The sequence below is a fragment of the Elgaria multicarinata genome, chromosome 2 (assembly GCF_023053635.1).
Source record: "Elgaria multicarinata webbii isolate HBS135686 ecotype San Diego chromosome 2, rElgMul1.1.pri, whole genome shotgun sequence".
NCBI classification, from domain to species: domain Eukaryota; kingdom Metazoa; phylum Chordata; class Lepidosauria; order Squamata; family Anguidae; genus Elgaria; species Elgaria multicarinata.
The window spans coordinates 166,875,787-166,893,345 of record NC_086172.1 but is presented as its reverse complement, the minus strand read 5'-3'; the positions used below and the strand labels follow the sequence as shown (position 1 = coordinate 166,893,345).

The window sequence follows — 17,559 nt, the reverse complement described above, 5'->3', positions numbered from 1 at the left end:
AACCTTCCCTGACAAAAGCTAGTTTTGTGCATGAAAATAAAATATAGGGAAACCCATTCAATCGTGCAAGTCTCAGACGGTACAGTCCGAAAACTGTTTTACCACCTTACCTGTTGCGACTTTGCTGAATGCCATTGATAAAGAGGGGAAAAAATCCTGACTGTGCTTCCCCCCCCCCATTGCTGAATTGTATTATGTGTGAAGCAACTACTCCCAAATTATTTATTCCAAGTAATTATTTATTACTTACACTTGACTGTTCCAGAGCAAGTATTTGGCAGATCATGGCCTCAAAATCTCATCTTTAAAATCACTTTGGAATGATGTCAAGAGATGCCTCAAAACTACTCTAGACTGCACGATTTGAGAATGGCAAGCAAAGGCCACAGTTCCCCAAACCACTATGAATTACTATGTCAACTGGATTCTTCATTCTAACCAGCTGCAGACAGACAACCTGGCCCAGAGGTTGCTTATGGGTCAGGAACTCAAGGCATGCGTGGTGTTCCTTCACCCTCAACAGTTTCTCCACTAATTCCAATGAACCTGCATTCAAACTTGGCATGACTAAATCCATAATGAAGAAATATCACGGTGCCAAGTTTCATCTCTTTTTTTGAAAATGACAGAGCTGTAAGCATTTTGGTTAAGTGCCAGAGCCTATAATGAAGCAGTTATCCAAAAACGGGACGGAACTCTGTCAGATTATCCAACAGAGCGGAGCAACAGGAGCTGCTCTGCTCTGCACACCCCTACCATCAGGACTAGTAGCCATTGATAGCTTTTTCCGCAGAAAATTGAGGGATGTTGAATCTTCTTTAGCCTGAGGACTGAATTCCATTTCAGAGAACCTAGTGGGTTGGGGGAGAGCTGTGTTCTAGCAGTGGGTATGGCCCAAAATACCAGTATATTTTAGTTTAAGGCCTTAGCTAGACCAGGCGAAATCCCGGGGCGAACCCCGGGATCGTCCCTGTGTGTCCACATGACGCACAGGGGATCCCGGGATCATGGAGGAATGATCCCTCCCTTGTTCCAGGATCTCGCCCTCCCCTTTGGCCCCAGTTTTTCTACAGTCCTGGCTGAGCCCGAGACCGAAGAACATGTGGGCTGTTGCCGCGGGTTGACCCAGCTCCGCTTGATTCCTCGCCAGGAGCACTGTGCCCATCGGGGGTAGGGTGGGAGGAGTAGGGAAATTAAGTTAATTTTTTTAAAAAAAACCTACCTTTAGCACACAAGCATTCGTGCGCTCCGTCTTCTTTAAAAATAAAAAAATGGCGGGTGCGACGCCTCTCCTTCTGAAGTTGTTGCGCCATACGTGTAAACGGAGGAGGGATCTCGCGATAATCACATCGCGGGATCTTCCTTCCTCCGTCGTGGGATAAACGGTAGATCTAGCTGAGGCCTAAAGCTCTTACTGTCATTAACTAAGCCTTAGGAGAGGCATTTAGAATTGGGGGGGGGGGTGGCGTGGGGGAACAATCACAAACCAGAAAAGCATAAAATATTCAGCTGCTGGAGGAAAGGGAGCAGAACCATCTGGGGAACATTGGAGCGCTGGATTGGGGCCCCAAGCGGGCCGGACTTGGACTAAAGTTCAGCACCCTTGATTTATGGTATGAACAAAGACCATTTTTGCCTTGCTGCTATATGGTTTCTAATCACGTTATCTCAAAACCAACTCTGGACCTCTTTCAAAAACATTTATTGAATATTTGGTTGGTTTTTGTTTTGCTTTCTTTCTTTTAAATCCTAATAGTAAATATATATTTTTAAAAGCAGCAAGAACAAAAGCCTTGGCCCCATAGCAGGAAGCACAAGGCCACCTCGTTGAGGTTTTTCTTCTTACCCCCTGCAAGTGGCTTTTATTTTATAAATTCCAACCCACAACTATTAGCTGCTAATCCATCTTTCTACCAGACAGCTAGCCAAGTTCTGTTCCAGAACGACAGTGTTACTGGCACGGCTGATATGGTTAGTGCTCCTGCATGCTATTTAAACAAAGCATAATCTTACTCAATCTGACTATATATGGAATTGCCTGCCGAGCGAAAAGCTTGGGATGCTGAATTGGGAGGGAGGGCAGGAGAAAGCCTCCCTACGTGTGCGTAGCTAAAATAGACTTTTGGTAGCAAAGGTCAAATACCCAGTGTGACCCACCATTTCCCTGGGCTGTACACCGCTTTTAAATTGCACAGTTCCCTGCTGAAGGCTTGCACATGAGGCCTCTCGATTTGATGGGTTGCCTCCGTCAAACGAGCCGCTCGAACTATCCTCGGCTGCTTTTCCAAGGTCAGGGATTTGCAAGCTAATTGTCCTAACGTTGTACACTCTGAGCAGGATCTCAAAAGTACTAATTTCGGTAAAGCCGTGTTCCTCCAAAGCCAGGCAGGTCCTTTGAACTTGTTCAATGCAAGGGGAAAAGGAACAGATGCGTCCACCTACACACAGAGAGGGAGAATGAGAGAGAGAGAGAGAGAGAGAGAGAGAGAGAGAGAGAGAGAGAATATGAATCAGTGAATGAATGAATGAGGACCAGCGGTGTAAATAATCTCATCCAAACTCAGTTCCCTAGCAATTCTGTGAATCTGCAATTCTGTGAATCATTTCTTTCCAAAGCCGCTTCACGGAAGTCGGTGGGACTGCTCCTCTGAAATAAATTGCATGACAGCTACACCTGGTTTATGTAAAGAGGGTGGAGGGGCCCTTGAATCCCATACATAGCAATGAGGAGGACGTATCCTAGAATTCCATGCTTGCAAAGTTCTGTACAGAATCTAAGAAGTGCAGAATTTAAATGGGTATCTTAGGTTGCAATCCTATACCCAGTAGTCTGGGAGGAAGCCCCATTAAACTTAATGTCACTTCCTAGACCTGTGTAGGATTGCTCCATCAAAGCATTTCTGCATCAGCTCTATTTCACCCCCTGTACTTTGTCACTGAAGAGAGAAGCAGCTAGAACAGTCTGTACTTTATTCTTGTTCCTGATTAGTGTACCACTTCCTAGATTCTTCGCACAGATGTTAGCACCTAATTAAAGAGGCACTGAGTTTCTCACAATGCCCTTCACGTTTTTCCGAACCGCTATTAATGTCAGATTTGCATACACATTTTTTTTTTTAAAAAAATGTTATCTTAGGATAATGCATTTTGACTCTAACATGCTTGCTGCTGCACAAGTTATCTTGGGCCAGGGAAAAGATTTTACATTTTGCATTGTAGGCAAACAGCTAGCCAGTCTTCCAAGACACCTCGTCGATGTGCACACTGTTGGATCCTGGAATGGATCTTGGTTATGTTTTCCATTGCTTTGTTAATTTCTGAGGATCTGGAAGAACAAAGGACTCAGCAGAAATTTAAAGGTCAACTCTACACCTGGACATTGAGTGTAATAATTGAATAATTGTCTAAGTGATTGTCTTCAATTAAGGGTTGCAAGGAGTTGCATCATTGTACAGCTTGTCTATAAAAGTAAATGTGTTTTGCATGCTGCTGCTATTGAGGTCCCACTATACAACTTGATGTGTGCTGTATTGACTGACCATTTGTAAGTATTTGTATCTGTACTGCCATAACTAAATTATATGTATTTGCCAGTAAAAAGGTTTGTTTTAACCTACAAGAATCTTTGCCTTAATTCATTTCTTTGCTGTCTCTTGGCTGAGAACCGCTGCATCCTCTGCTAGTCTCTGGAGGCCCAGACAGAGACTTAATACAAAAAGGTTATGTGCCAGAGTCCCAGTCTGTGCCATAACTAATCAGCTTTTATGCCATAACTCAATACACACCCCACTAAAAATACAAACAACAACATTTTAAATGGTGAATGCACACACATCTAATAATCCTGTTTTGTTTCTTTTTCTTTGCAGGAAGGACACCGTGCAACCTCTCCTAATTTTGGATATCTTTGGCTACTTCACTTTCTTTTATGAATGTCACAAAGTTGCCCCTTTTTCGTTCTGGTGCTTAAAAACAATCAACCAGACATTAATCAAACCCAAACAGGAGCAGGCAATCCCAAGGGAAGGAAGCATGTTGTTACAGGAAACACACAAATATCATTTCTGGGGCTGCAAGGCTCTAATTGAACCTTGTCAAGGGGTTGGCTTGCCTCATGGACCACAGAGATACCAGTGCTTCCGTTAACTTTTTAGTATTCATATGAACACCAACAGCATATTAGATAAGGACTGTGGATTCATGGTTCTCACATAGCTGACTGTTAATCTCAAACTGTGTGTCTTTATTTTATTTATTTATCTTTCTTACCCACTTTTTATTATAAAATAATCCCAAAGTGGAATAGGGAGATGGGATTAGCAGGTAAAAACTGTGCCTTAGAATCTATAAAGAAAATAGGGTTTGTCTAAGTTGGCTAATTGTTGGAGGTGTAACACAGCTAATGCTTCTTTTAACTATATGTTCTGGCAATGTTCAACAGTTGCCTCTTTTTGGAAGGAGGTTATTATATGGATAAACGTCATATTGGAGCACTCTTTAATATTTACCGATGCACACATCCTTTTAAATTATCTGCCTGCTTTCTGGAAGTTAAACACATGGTAAATGCAAATGGATTTTCAGACAGCTAAAGGACTGATATTACAACATTGGAAGGATAAATGCTCCCCTTCTATAATGCAACGGATTAAAGACCTTACAATGCCTTCAACATTTGAATTGGTGGGGTATAGCTGCCACCTGCAAATGGATACTTATTTGGATAACTGGTCTGCTTTTGTTGAAGTTAAATGTATAAATCTTAGAAATAAATATATCCTACACACACACACACACACACACACACACACACACACACACACACTTCATAGGCTCGGGTCCAGGTTATTTGAAAAACCACATTCTCCCTTATGAGTCTTGCGCATGCTTTGAGATCTTCTGGAGAAGCCCTTCTTTCAGTCCCACCATCTTCACAGGCGCTCTTGGTGGGAACATGGGAGAGGGCCTTCTTGGTGGCTGCTCCAGTGCTTTGAAATTCTCTTCCTAAGGAAGCTAGACTGGCTCCCTCCTTGATGGGCTTTCGGAAGCAAGCTAAAACTTGTTGTTCCAGCAGGCCTTTGGAGAATAATCTGGTCCTCCATATATGTAAATGACTTATAACTTTGTTGTGTATTTAAAATGTTTATGTTTTTATTATTATTATTATTATTGTACATTTCTTTTCCTAGGTTTTACAATGTATGTTTTAAACTTTGTAAGGCCGCCTTGAGGCCTAGTATTGGGCAAAAGGCTGGATACAAATAAATATAATAATAATAATAATAATAATAATAATAATAATAATAATAGGCATACTTTGAAACTGATATATTCAAATGTATGTAGCTAGATTTTACTTTATTTGTTTTGTTGTTGTTGATGTTATTGTTGACATTTCACAATAAAAAAGTAAAAGCAACTTGCTGGGGTGAAAGCAAAGGGTCATTCTAGTCCAGTATCCTACTCCCCAGAGCGGGCAGGAGCAAGCAAGAGTGCAAGCACGGCATGACGGAAAAAACCCTCTCTCACTGTTGCTCCCTACAGTGGCATGTTGTATATTACTTAGAATACTGTGTACAGTTCTGGTCACCACACCTAAAAAAAGATATTATAGAGCTGGAAAAAGTGCAGAAAAGAACAACTAAAATGATCAAGGGGCTGGAGCATCTCCCCTATGAGGGAAGATTACAACAGCTAGGATTGTTTAGCTTGGAAAAAAGGAAGCTAAGGGGAAACATGATAGAGGTGTACAAAATTATGCATGGTGTGGAGAACGTGGTTAGGGAGACATTTTTCTCCCTCTCTCAAAATACTAGGACCTGGGGTCATCCCATGAAACTGATTGGTGGGAGATTCAGGACAAATGAAAGGAAGTACCTCTTCACACAGTGCATAGTTAAATTATGGAATTCACTACCACAAGATGTAGTGATGTCCACCAATTTGGATGGTTTTAAAGGGGGGTTGGATAAATTCCTGGAGAAGAAGGCTATCCATGGCTAATAGCTCTGATGGTTATGTACTACGTCCAGTATCTGAGGCGGTAAGCCTGTGTGCACCAGTTGCTGGGGAACATGGGTGGGAGGGTGCAGTTGCACCATGTCCTGCTTTGTTGGTCCCTGGTCGACGACTGGATGGCCAGTGTGTGAACATAGTGCTGGACTAGATGGACCCTTGGTCTGATCCAGCAGGGCTCTTCTTATGTTCTTGTGGTCTACATACTACACCAGGCTTAGCTAACCTAGTAGCCTTCAGATATTTTGGACTGGAACTCCCATCAACTCCTGCCAGCATTGCCAGTAATCAGGGTTGTTGGGAGCTGAAGACTAACAACAATGATAGGATTAGCAGAATAGATTACCATCTTCAGAATATTTGTGGATGGTGTATATTATAGAATCAATGGGTGGTATCTAATAGTGTCATTTCACAAGCTAACATAGCTACCCGTCTCAAATATGACTTGTTCAATCTTCTTCTTCTTCTTCTTCTTCTTCTTCTTCTTCTTCTTCTTCTTCTTCTTCTTATTATTATTATTATTATTATTCATAATATTCGCAATTCATTCAGATCTGGGACTAATTCTCCACAATATTTTGGAGAATTATTAAAATTTCAATACAAATTTTAGAGATTATTTTCTCTTCACTACATTTTGCAGTTTTGATCCACAATCATTCTGATTCATCTGTATTTAAGTTGTACACAGCTATGATAGATATGATAGAAAACTCACAAATAATACCTATCAAAGCTTCAGCAGTCCTCAGGCAATCTTACAAGAATAGCACAACTTCATCCATAGATAATAAGAGTTTTACCACATCCCCCCTGAGATCAGTTCTGCAAAGAATTCTGTTATTAATGTGAAGAAGAGAGGAGACAGCCCTGGCGAATGGCTCACAACAAATCAAACACCTTGTAACAAACTGAGCAATAGATTTTCACTGATCATTATTTTAGCTACTGGAGATTGATAAAACAGCTGGATCTATCTACATAAAATCCTATCTAGACCACAATCTCCATGACTTCAAAGAGATGGGATCACTCCATGCTATCAAAGGCGTTCTCTGCAACAAGAGAGAGGGCGTTTTCAATGGTGCCCCCCCCCCAGTTATGGAATGATCTCCCTGACGAGGCTCGCCTGGCACCAACATTGTTTTCTTTTCGGCGCCAGGTCAAGACTTTTCTCTTCTCCCAGGTATTTAACAGCATATGCTGAGATTATTATTTTTAACTGACCCTGGAATAGTTGTTTTTAATGAATATTGTCTGTTTTTATGCTTTTTATGGTTTTAAATTTTGTATATTTGTTTTTAATGTAAACCGCCCAGAGAGCTTCGGCTATGCAGCAGTATAAAAATGTAAATAATAATAATAATAATAATAATAATAATAATAATACAGTAGGCCACGCTTAATACAGCATTATTAAACACATCACTTGCCTCCCATCATCCCATGATAGCTAGGCCTGATGGGACTTGGAATCCATCAACATATGGAGGGGCACAGGTTTCCCACCTCTGCTTTATAGCAACTGCATCTATCCACAAATGCAACTGAACGATTAATCAGAAGCCAAATCTAATTTCACTATAATTATTTCATTCTTCAGCCCTCTGTTCACGTTCCAGTGGAAATTACTAGAAAGAAGCACAAACTTTTACCCAGTCTTTTCTTTGTCAACAAAACCATCAGACTTGGGCAACAAAACTGTCAGATTGTCTTGTTCCCTTAGCACCTCTTCCCAGATAGCATAACAGTTGAGGCCACCTTAATTCCCAATGCCAGTCTTTCTTGGTGCTCGTCCGGATTCCAAAGCACGTTTTGGAAATCACACACTGGTGATTGCCAACGTGTGCCCCAGGGTGTTTATATCAACATTATATTACATCTTGTCTAGGAACTTCATCCATCTAGCTTTCAATGAGAATAAGGGACATGCATTACCTGTAAGTAATAATAGGTAGAGGTCTTTTTTCCTTTTATCCATAGCATGACTTGCTTTCCCCTTACAAAGCCCTAAACAACTTGGGATCAGGATACCTGAGAGAGCACCTTCTCCCCTATCATCAGAGGGCATGCTCCTGGTGGTTCCACATAGATCTATTATCCAACTGGAGTTCACCAGGGGAAGAGCCTTCAATGTGGTGGCCCCCTTCGTATAGAATTCCCTGCTTCTCTAGGTCAGGCAGGCGCCAACTTTATAATCTTTCTGGCGCCTCCTGAAAACCTTGTTGTTCCAGGAAGCCTTCCCTTAATGACCAGCTGTGGTTTATTTTGCACTTCGTTTCTTTTTAAAATCTACTTTTAATGTGTTTTTATTCTATTTTATCTTGTTCACTGCTCCGAAATTTTGAATTGGGAGCAGTATATAATCCTTGCTATAATGGCCCTATTTTTTGAGCTGCTGTAGAGAGAGGCTAAAATAAAGCATGAAATGAAGCATGCAGATGGAACAAAGTTATGGCAAACAGTTGAAAGCACTGTAGATTTTGACCTTAACATTTGTGTTTTATTAGCACGATTTCGTTTCTGTTTTATATAATTGGTGCTGTGAACAACCCTGCTTAACACTACAACTTTGCATTTAAGCCTCATCAGCAGGGGACAGAAAATACTGTATTTCTTCGATTGTAAGATGCCATCGATTGTAAGACGCACACTAATTTCAGTACCACCAACAGAAAAAAAGCTTTGATTCTAAGAAATAATAAACGCACCCACGATTCTAAGACGCACCCAGTTTTTAGAGATGTTTATATGGGGAAAAAAGTGTGTCTTAGAATCGAAGAAATACAGTAGTTATTGTGACACCTTATACTATAGGAGAGGCAAAGGGGATTTAGCTGCTTTTCCTCTGCACACCACACCTTCATCTCCCATTGCAGGAAGGAGGCGGGCACACAAAGATGGAGTAGAGTGGAGCTAGTCTGTGTCACTCCCCATTGGAAGAATGACAGGGACTCGCTGCCTTATCTTCATGACGTGTGGGGCTTCCCTAACAGGGAAGTCCCTGACCCAAGCCCTGAGTGGAAGATCCACCTGGCGCTTGGACCAGGGAGCAAATGACGTCAGGTGAACGTGGCCATGCCTACTTGGTGTCACATGGCCTTCGGAGGCCTGTGTGTGTGTGTGTGTGTGTGTGTGTGTGTGTCTTCCAGCCCCCAACCTAAAAGTAATTCTGCACCCCTGCCTTAAGGATTAACTAATTTATTATGGCATAAGCTTTCATGAACCAAAGTCCACAGTACCAGATGCATTTCTAGTCCAAGCAAGTTTATGCCATAATAAACCTGTTAGTCTTTAAGCTGCCATAAGACTCTTCATTGTTTTTGCTGCAACAGTCTAAGATGAGCATGGCTCAGGAAATTTTCAGCAAAGTCGTGCTGATGAATTTATGAGCTGCATCCTCCATCTTTACAAACTCAAATTATCCTACTAAATTAATTTTAGGATGTTTAGCTTGGCTGGGACACATCTCAGGCAGTTGCAGAATTTTTCATCATGAGGCTGCTGAAAATATTTTTGGAATTGCTCTTTGTCGCTCTGGACAAATACAGGTGGAACTTTTTTTAAAAATAAAAAGGTACATGTTGGGGTTGGGGGCAAACCCACAGGGAAGAGCCCATTTTAAGGCCTGTTCTATGGCAGGGATGGCAACAAAGAAGTTGGGTTTTTTCTGCCACCACTGTCATCCAATGGAGCTGTTTTGAGTTGTAATGGGGCTGTTACGTTCTGGGGCCCAGTGTAGCAAGGGGGAATTTTCAGCAGGCTGTGATGATGTATTTGCAAACCATTGGGTAGAATCCAATTGCACTCCATACAAAGAGTAGACCCATTGAAGTGAATGGGCCTAATCTTTGTAGGACTACTATTGGAAATTGCCCATTGTATTCCTTCTGACTTGGACTCCGTGTTGAGGGCAGCACTGGGATGGGGGGGGGGGGACTGAGACTTTTTAGTTTTTTAAGTCTGTGATCCTATCCTGGGAGTAACCCCTATTGAATTCAAATGGGATTTACTTCTGAGTAGCCACATATAGGAGCGTGCTTAAATGTATTAGCTCCGCATTCTTGTTTTTTTTTAAGTTTTTCTCCTGCTCTTAATTGGGCTGTGATGTCTTAACATTTTAAAATTACTTTTACAGTTTTTAACTTCTTTTAAACTTTTAATTGTAATTCGTCTTGAGCGTTCTGTTTGGGCAAAAAGTTGACTCATACATACAGAGAGAGAGAGAGAGACAGACAGACAGACAGACAGACAGACAGACAGAGAATGATTTTTTTCTAGTGAGGTAAAATGAGATCCCACTGCATCATAGCATGTGAACAAAAGAGCTGAATAGCAAATGAAAATAACTAGAACCTCTTTGCACCATTCTGGGTTTTGTCTTTAGTTTACACCAATTAACAAACACAACCATAACAACAAAAAGGCAAACTGAAGTAGAACATAGAAGTTGGTGGAGTGGGGGTGTAGAAAAATGTGGATCAGTGTTCATAGGTTTTATTCATTTCCTGAGTTTCAGTTTATGGAGGTTTCATAAACAAAATAACTTTTATCTTCAGCTAGGCACAGAGTTTGGTATAGACTCTTAGGTGGCCCTATGGAAAGAAGGACAGGACTCTTGCATCTTTAACAGTTGTATAGAAATGGGAATTTCAGCAGGTGTCATTTGTATGCACGCAACACCTGGTGAAATTCCCTCCATCACAACAGTTAAAGATGCAGGAGTCCTGCCCTCTTTTGTATCTGGTCAAGAAGGCAGGTCTCCTGCAGCTTTAATTATTGTGATAAAGAGGGAATTTCACCAGGTGCTGTATGCCTACCAATGACACCTGCTGAAATTCCTTTTTCTATACAACTGTTAAAGATACAGGAGCCCTGTCCTCCTTTTCATATGGTCACCCTAGAATAGACTATAAGCTGGTTGAATAATCACTCTTCTTTTCCCATGATTTTTTTTATTTCTGTTAACACAAAGGTAGGAATGTTTGGCACCTCACCAAACTACACTTCCCAGGATTCTTTGGGCCAAAGCCATTTAAAGCGATACAATATTTGCAGGGTCAATATTTCCTTCAAGTATCTTAGCACCCTGCTCTATTCACTGAATTTTTCTGAGTTGTCATTTGGCTGCATGCCTCTACAGTTAAATTGCTTGCATTAAACATACAGAGAGAGAGAGAGAGAGAGAGAGAGAGAGAACAAGGAGGAACTGGCTGTGTTTATTTAAGAGGGATGGTATGTGTATACAGAATAATCTCCAGTCCTTAGATGGCAAACTCTGGGGACTTTAGCTTTTTAGCCAAGAGGTCTCCCGTCTCCTGAACATATCAAGTTGACAGCAGATGACAACGGAAAATCCCCCGAAGGTGAACTGATCAGTCTGACAGAACTAATGGGTAGACCTCAATATCGTAGTGCCAGTATCATTTTAGCAAGACTCTGCCCTTCAAAGCAGTTTCCACCCCAGAGCTTTTAAGACAGTGAGCATCTTATGGGGCACCATGCCCCCCCTGTCTCTTTTGAACACAATGTCACCTTTGCAGCTGAGAATAGATTGCTTTCAGATGTACTCTGAAAAGCCACCCAGCCAAATCAGCTCAAGGAATTAAAAAGGATGTTGTCTGCCAGAAATCCAGGCGCCACCATGTGATCTTGGTCATGATGTAATAATGTCCCCATAAATGCAGGCTTCCTGGCACAAAATGGGGTTTTAATGGGGGGGAGGGGGGAGATGGGAAAGAAAAAATAATAACTGAATTGGCATTATTTTGCTGAACTGCTCTGCATTTCTTCCAACCTCTTTCGTTTGCTGCTGGGTCCTCTAATGAAGCTACCCCCCCCCCCCACAAAAGCCTGTTATGTAATCCGTGCAAGCTGATAACAAGGCAACCTGTCAGCTAAAAATAGAGGCTAAAGGGGACAGTGGTTTATATCTAATTCTCTCTTCTTAAAAATGAGAGGGGAGGGAGAGAGAGAAACGCATTGCATCTAGAAAAAGAAAGCATCATTCCTGCAAGATGTTTCACAAGTTAAGCAAATGAGATGGTGGTAGAACTTGGATGTATACTACTCCAGAGCAAAGGCAGGGAATTCACAAAGTGCAAGGAGAAATAGTGTGTGTGTGTGTGTGTGTGTGTCCCTGTTCAGACAACACATTAAACCATGATGGGTTAAATATATTGAGCTAAATTTATGGCTTAGCATGTTGTGTGAACAATGACTTAGTGTGTCATGTGAACCATTCCTAACCATGGTGGCTACATAACCACAGTTTAAACACACTCACTAACCTTTTTTTTCAAAAGGGTTAGTGGCCTAACCATGGCTTAGTGTGTTGTCTGAGCAGGTCCAAAGTGTTACTATTAATGTGGGAGAGCTTTTAAAAAAGAGAAGAAAAGGCAGCCCTCATCCTATATCCACTCCACTGCCCCCAGATTCCACCAACTCATTCTTCTGTTTATGTGGAACAGGGTCTTATGGAACAGCTCTGAATATAAACACTCTGATATTCCCGGGAGAAAAATAGCACTTTATACACAGCTACTCTCACATCAAGGGTCATGATCCACAAAAACGTGCACAATTCTTTTCTGCCCGTTGTACACTGTACCCCTTTGCTCTATGGTAGATTGTCCTGCAATACTTTACTTTGCAGCAGCATATAATTATTATTATTATTATTTATTATTATTATTTCTACTCTTCCTCAAAGAAGTTCCAGACGGTTTACATCACCCTCCCTATTTTATTCTCACAACAACTCTGTGAGATATGTTTGGCTCAAAGATAGGCGAATAGTTCATGAAGTGAACTTAATGGCCAAGTGGAGATTTGAACCCAGGTCACTCAAGCCCTTAACCCAACACTCTCCAGTAGTAGTCCGGTATAAAGAGAGCTTCGGCTATTGGGTGGGGTGGGGTATAGAAATGCAATAAATAAATAAATAAAGTCCAACACTCTAACCCAGCCTTATTCAGCCTGATGCCTTCCAGATATTTTGAATGACTGCCAGCATTTTGACCACTAGGCATGCTGGCTTGGGCTGATGGGCATTGGTCCACTGGAGGCTCCAATGTCAGCAGGGGTGGTAAATCCACTCCAGTTTCAGTCAGAACCAGTCAGAACTCTATTCAAGTTGCGGAAGTGCCTTGGATAGCTTCTTTACTGTTCTGACTGAAACCCGGAGTGGATTCACCACCCCTACAGACATCGGAGCCACCAGCCTCCACTCCATTGGTCTGAAACATGTGGAGAGCACCAGGTTGGGGAAGGCTCCCCTAACCATTATACCGCACTACCTCTAAACGCATTTTAAAGGAAGACGTACTAGAACAAAAATGATACTCTGTGGTCTTTTCGTTTCTGCTTTTTAAAATACGTTACTGTATTTTAAATCTTTGCATTGCCGCTAGACTTTATTGTTATTTGATACTATAGTTATAAACTTTTATATTGTATTTTATCATGCTGTATTTTATGGTTTTGCGAAGTGACCAGAGAGCTTCAGCTATTGGGCAGTACAGAAATGTAATAAATACGTAAGTAATACTCCAGTTCAGAACAAACCTCAAACTTCAACAGCTGCAGCACAGGACTCAGCAGGCCTTGCATTAAATTGCACCTTATGGTGGAAGAAGTAGCCGATAACTGTAGTCACCAGTAAATTGGGGTCCCCTGGGAATACCTGATGGACGTTGCAGGAAGGTTGTGAGTTCAAGCCTGTATGGAGGCAGACTCAAAGTAATCATCACCAAGCAACTAATTGACTGCTAATCCTGGTTCCGCAGGCTGGATTTTTAGCTCCATCTAAACTCTCTCTCACACACACGAACACGGCAGCCTTGCTGATGATGAATCTTTTATCACACACCTTTGAAATTCAAGATGCATCTCTCTCTCTCTCTCTCAAATATTAAAAAGTCAGAAATCCCAGTCACCTACCGCCATTTGCTTCAATACACTGCCTGAAAAGCATGCTGTTTAAATTTGAACATCCGAAAAGCAAGATGAGATCCTCTGTATGTGTGTGTCACTCAGTATAGTCATCAAAACCACTGAACATCTGGAACAGAGTTTTCTTTCTAGGCCGGACAACGTATTCCAGAGTTGGGCCACCAATGTAAGGATTATTATTTTTTAAGTCGAGACTGTTTAAAATAAAAAAAGGGGGGAGATGTTCTAGTTCTCAGCGTTTAGCAAATGGGGAGTGGAACATCTCATCTCAGTGAAATGTCAGCTCACAATAAATGCTTTGTGCTCGGAGAAGGCGCTGGGGAGACACCAGAGCCACTTGCTATTGTTCATGTCAGGGTTTTAAAGAGTTCTTGTGTGGCGGTTTACGCTGGAATGTTGTGAGCGATGAAAGTGTTACATTGACAGTCAAAATGGCGCCTGATGGTGATACGCCATGCTAGAGAGAAATCTATAATGAGAAAGAGGATGAGTGTCTGTCTGTCTGTCCGTCCGTCCATCAGCACCATAGTTCCAAGACTATGAAACACAGACGCCTTAAACAAGGCATGCATGCTAAGCAGACCCTAGGGATGTGCACCTCAGGTTATTTTGTTTTTTAAACGCATTGGTTTAAATTAATTGAAATGTGTCTATGTGGTTGCCTACAGTAACATCTTCACCCAGTAGGGACAGACGTTCATAACCAGCACATAGCTTTGCATTCCTCAGGTTGGAGCCAGGGAAATTAGTAGGCCGGGGGACAGAGTTACAAGTCTATCTCCATTCCCCTGCTGTTGGGCTGGACCCTCTGAGGAGAATGGAGTGGACAAACCTCTCCCTCAAGGGTAGAGAGGTTCACCATGACAGGAGCTGTGCCTATAGGGGCTAATGGGGCAAGCACATTGTGCCAGCTCTGACTGCTGTGTAAATTCGCTCGAAGGCTTCACTGTATCAAACTAAGGGCCATTCTAACCCATCCAAATCCAGGTCTGTTCACCAGTGATGCTCCTGCTCCTGCTATCATTCTATATAACAAAAAACAATGAAAAATGAATAGAATCCAGCAAGTGGAGAGAATATATACATGGTATTTTCAAAATGAGAGAATATGCATATAGACCTCAAGGTAAGATTGCTCACGGAACAGGATTCCCCACAAATGAGTGTCGTGAATGTGATGCAGTTGTAGAGAACTCCCTGCATTTTCAAGAAGGCAAAACTAAAAGAGGAACATTTCTGCCCTTGGGAATGCTGGTCTGCAATTCCTGCCAACCTATGATTTCCACAAACTGGTTTCCCAAGGGAATCCTATCAGAGGAACAACCCCCTAATGAGAAAGATGTGTGGTGTAAACACCACTCCGCTCCCACCCCCAAGATGGCTCCTTCAAACATTCCTTCTTTTTTCTCTTTGAGGGGAACTGCTACTGCTCAATTTGTTTAATGAGATCTGTGCGCTAGCCCGAGTTGATACAGTAATTATCCCAGATTAGTCCTGCTCACATTGGGAAGCTGTGTGAGGCTTTTGATCTGGAGGGAGTTGTCTTAAAAAATGAATGCGCTCATGTATAATGCATCTGAAAACTGCTGATGTGGAGGCGACCGGGGGGCGGGGCAGGGCGGGAACAATATGAGGGTCTGTGGAAACTCTCCCACCCCACATTCATTCAACGCAGGGGGCAAAAAGAGCTTTGCGGAAACGGTTTCACTAAGAGGTCAAATCTTCACTAAGAGGTCAAATCTCCCCGCTCCATAGGCTGGGGGGAGAGGTTACACGGAAGGCCGACAGACGCCATTAGTGGCAGTAGGGTTCAGAGTTTCTACAGGTCAAAGCACAGCTCAGGGTGGGGAGATTAGAAATGAGAGGTGGGAGGCAGGGAAGGGCACAGGAGAAATAAAACGCAGTGCTGAAACTTCCCAGGCACTGTTTTTATATATTTAAAACGTGGCAGGTGGTTTGGGTGGCCTGCTTTGTAATAAAGCCACATTAGAAATCTCTCAGGAGACAAAGGGGATGGATAATTCATGCATTCTCATAATTTGAATATCGCTTTCAGAAAACTCAATGTTTTTCAACTGATGCGGATGTTCTGCTGGCCCTTACTGTACTGTTAACAGCCTCATTCCAAAATTGTTAAGCGCAAAGGATGTGTAAGCCCTTTGAACATCCTTGCCATGTAGGGATCATTTACCCGAAGGAAGTAAATATTTAATTATCTATCTATCTATCTATCTATCTATCTATCTATCTATCTATCTATCTATCCATCCATCCATCCATCCATCCATCCTGCCTCTCCCTCTGGATTGAGGCAGGGAACAACATTAAATACAAAAATTCCATAAAACGCATAAAACTGATTAAAACATTTAAAACTGATATAATATTAACAATCAGACACCTTAAAATTCATTTGGATTGGCCTGCCAGAAGAGATCAGTCTTTTTGCTTTCTTAAACTCAGAAAGTCTATTAAGTAGACGAATCTCCTCCGGCCGGCCATTCCACAGTCTGAGAGTGGCAGAAGAGAAGGTCCTCTGGGTAACGTTTGTCAGCCTAGTTTTGGCTGACTGGAATAAATTCTTCCCAGAGGACCTGAGTGTGCAGGGCGGATTGTAAAGGGGAAGTCGATCCTGCAGCCCTTTTTTTTCTACCTCCACCTTTATGATCCTCTTAGGAGTTGTTTGATTTTTAATCTTTTCAGCTTTCTAACAAATCCAGACCCATAAGGAGATCACGAGAGCTACAAAATTATTTTGTGGGAACAAGACAAAAGAACAACGGTTAGTTTTTGGACCAGTGCTAAGTACAGCGCCAATGTTCCCCAAGGCTGTACCAAACACTCGAGGAGGAAAGGTAAACCTGCATCTAGATTGACTGCGAAACCAATGCTCTTTGGATGAAATGTATGATGTCTGCATCAGGAACTTAGGCCCTATGGGATTTGCCGCGTGGCAGGAGACCACCATCCGTCTAAGCCAGAGATGGGGAACCTCTGGCCCATGAAGGCCTGGGCTGCCTACATGGGCCCCTCCCCAAGCCCCGCCTCCTGGCAGCTACTAGGTGCTTGGAGAATAGTTCGGATCCTGGTGTTATCTCTGATCTGTGATCCTGTCTCTATCAGTGGTCAGCCAGACGCCTTAGACATCTCACAGGCAGGGCTTGATGCAAAAGCCCTACTATGTTGTTTTCACCCAGCATCCAGTTACAATACCAGGGGCAGGTTCTTCTCCTAAGAGTGGGGCCACTGCTTCTAAAGCTGACCTATGAGACCAGCAGAGGACAATCAGCTTCAAGAATCTGAAATGTATGCAGGCCCCCAGAGGCGTAAGATCCGCTAAGGATTACATGCCAAAAATGTCAATATCTCAACAAGTGTCTAACTGGACATGCCCCTGTCTGGACAGGTGTCCCATGCCACTAAGAACAGTGCTCTGCATGGAGATATTGGCTGGGTTCACATAACATGCTAACCCACACTTAGTGGTTGAGTGTGAGATGTTTTGAACCTTGGGTTGTTTGTTGAACCATGGGTTAGTGTGTTGCGCAAACCCAGGCCATTTTCCATAGGGTGGCTTGTTATCTATGC

At 42.3% G+C, this 17,559-nt stretch overlaps 1 protein-coding gene across 1 annotated transcript in view; it reads right to left on the bottom strand.

Moving 5' to 3' along the window:
• Positions 1–1,028: 1,028 nt before the first annotated feature.
• Positions 1,029–17,559, bottom strand: part of TRMT61A (tRNA methyltransferase 61A) — a 62,659-nt gene continuing 46,128 nt past the window's right edge. Inside the window, exon 4 of the mRNA XM_063118116.1 lies at positions 1,029–2,438. Coding sequence (XP_062974186.1) covers positions 2,110–2,438 — 329 coding nt within the window. The 3' untranslated portion in view covers positions 1,029–2,109. The remainder of the gene's footprint in view (positions 2,439–17,559) is intronic.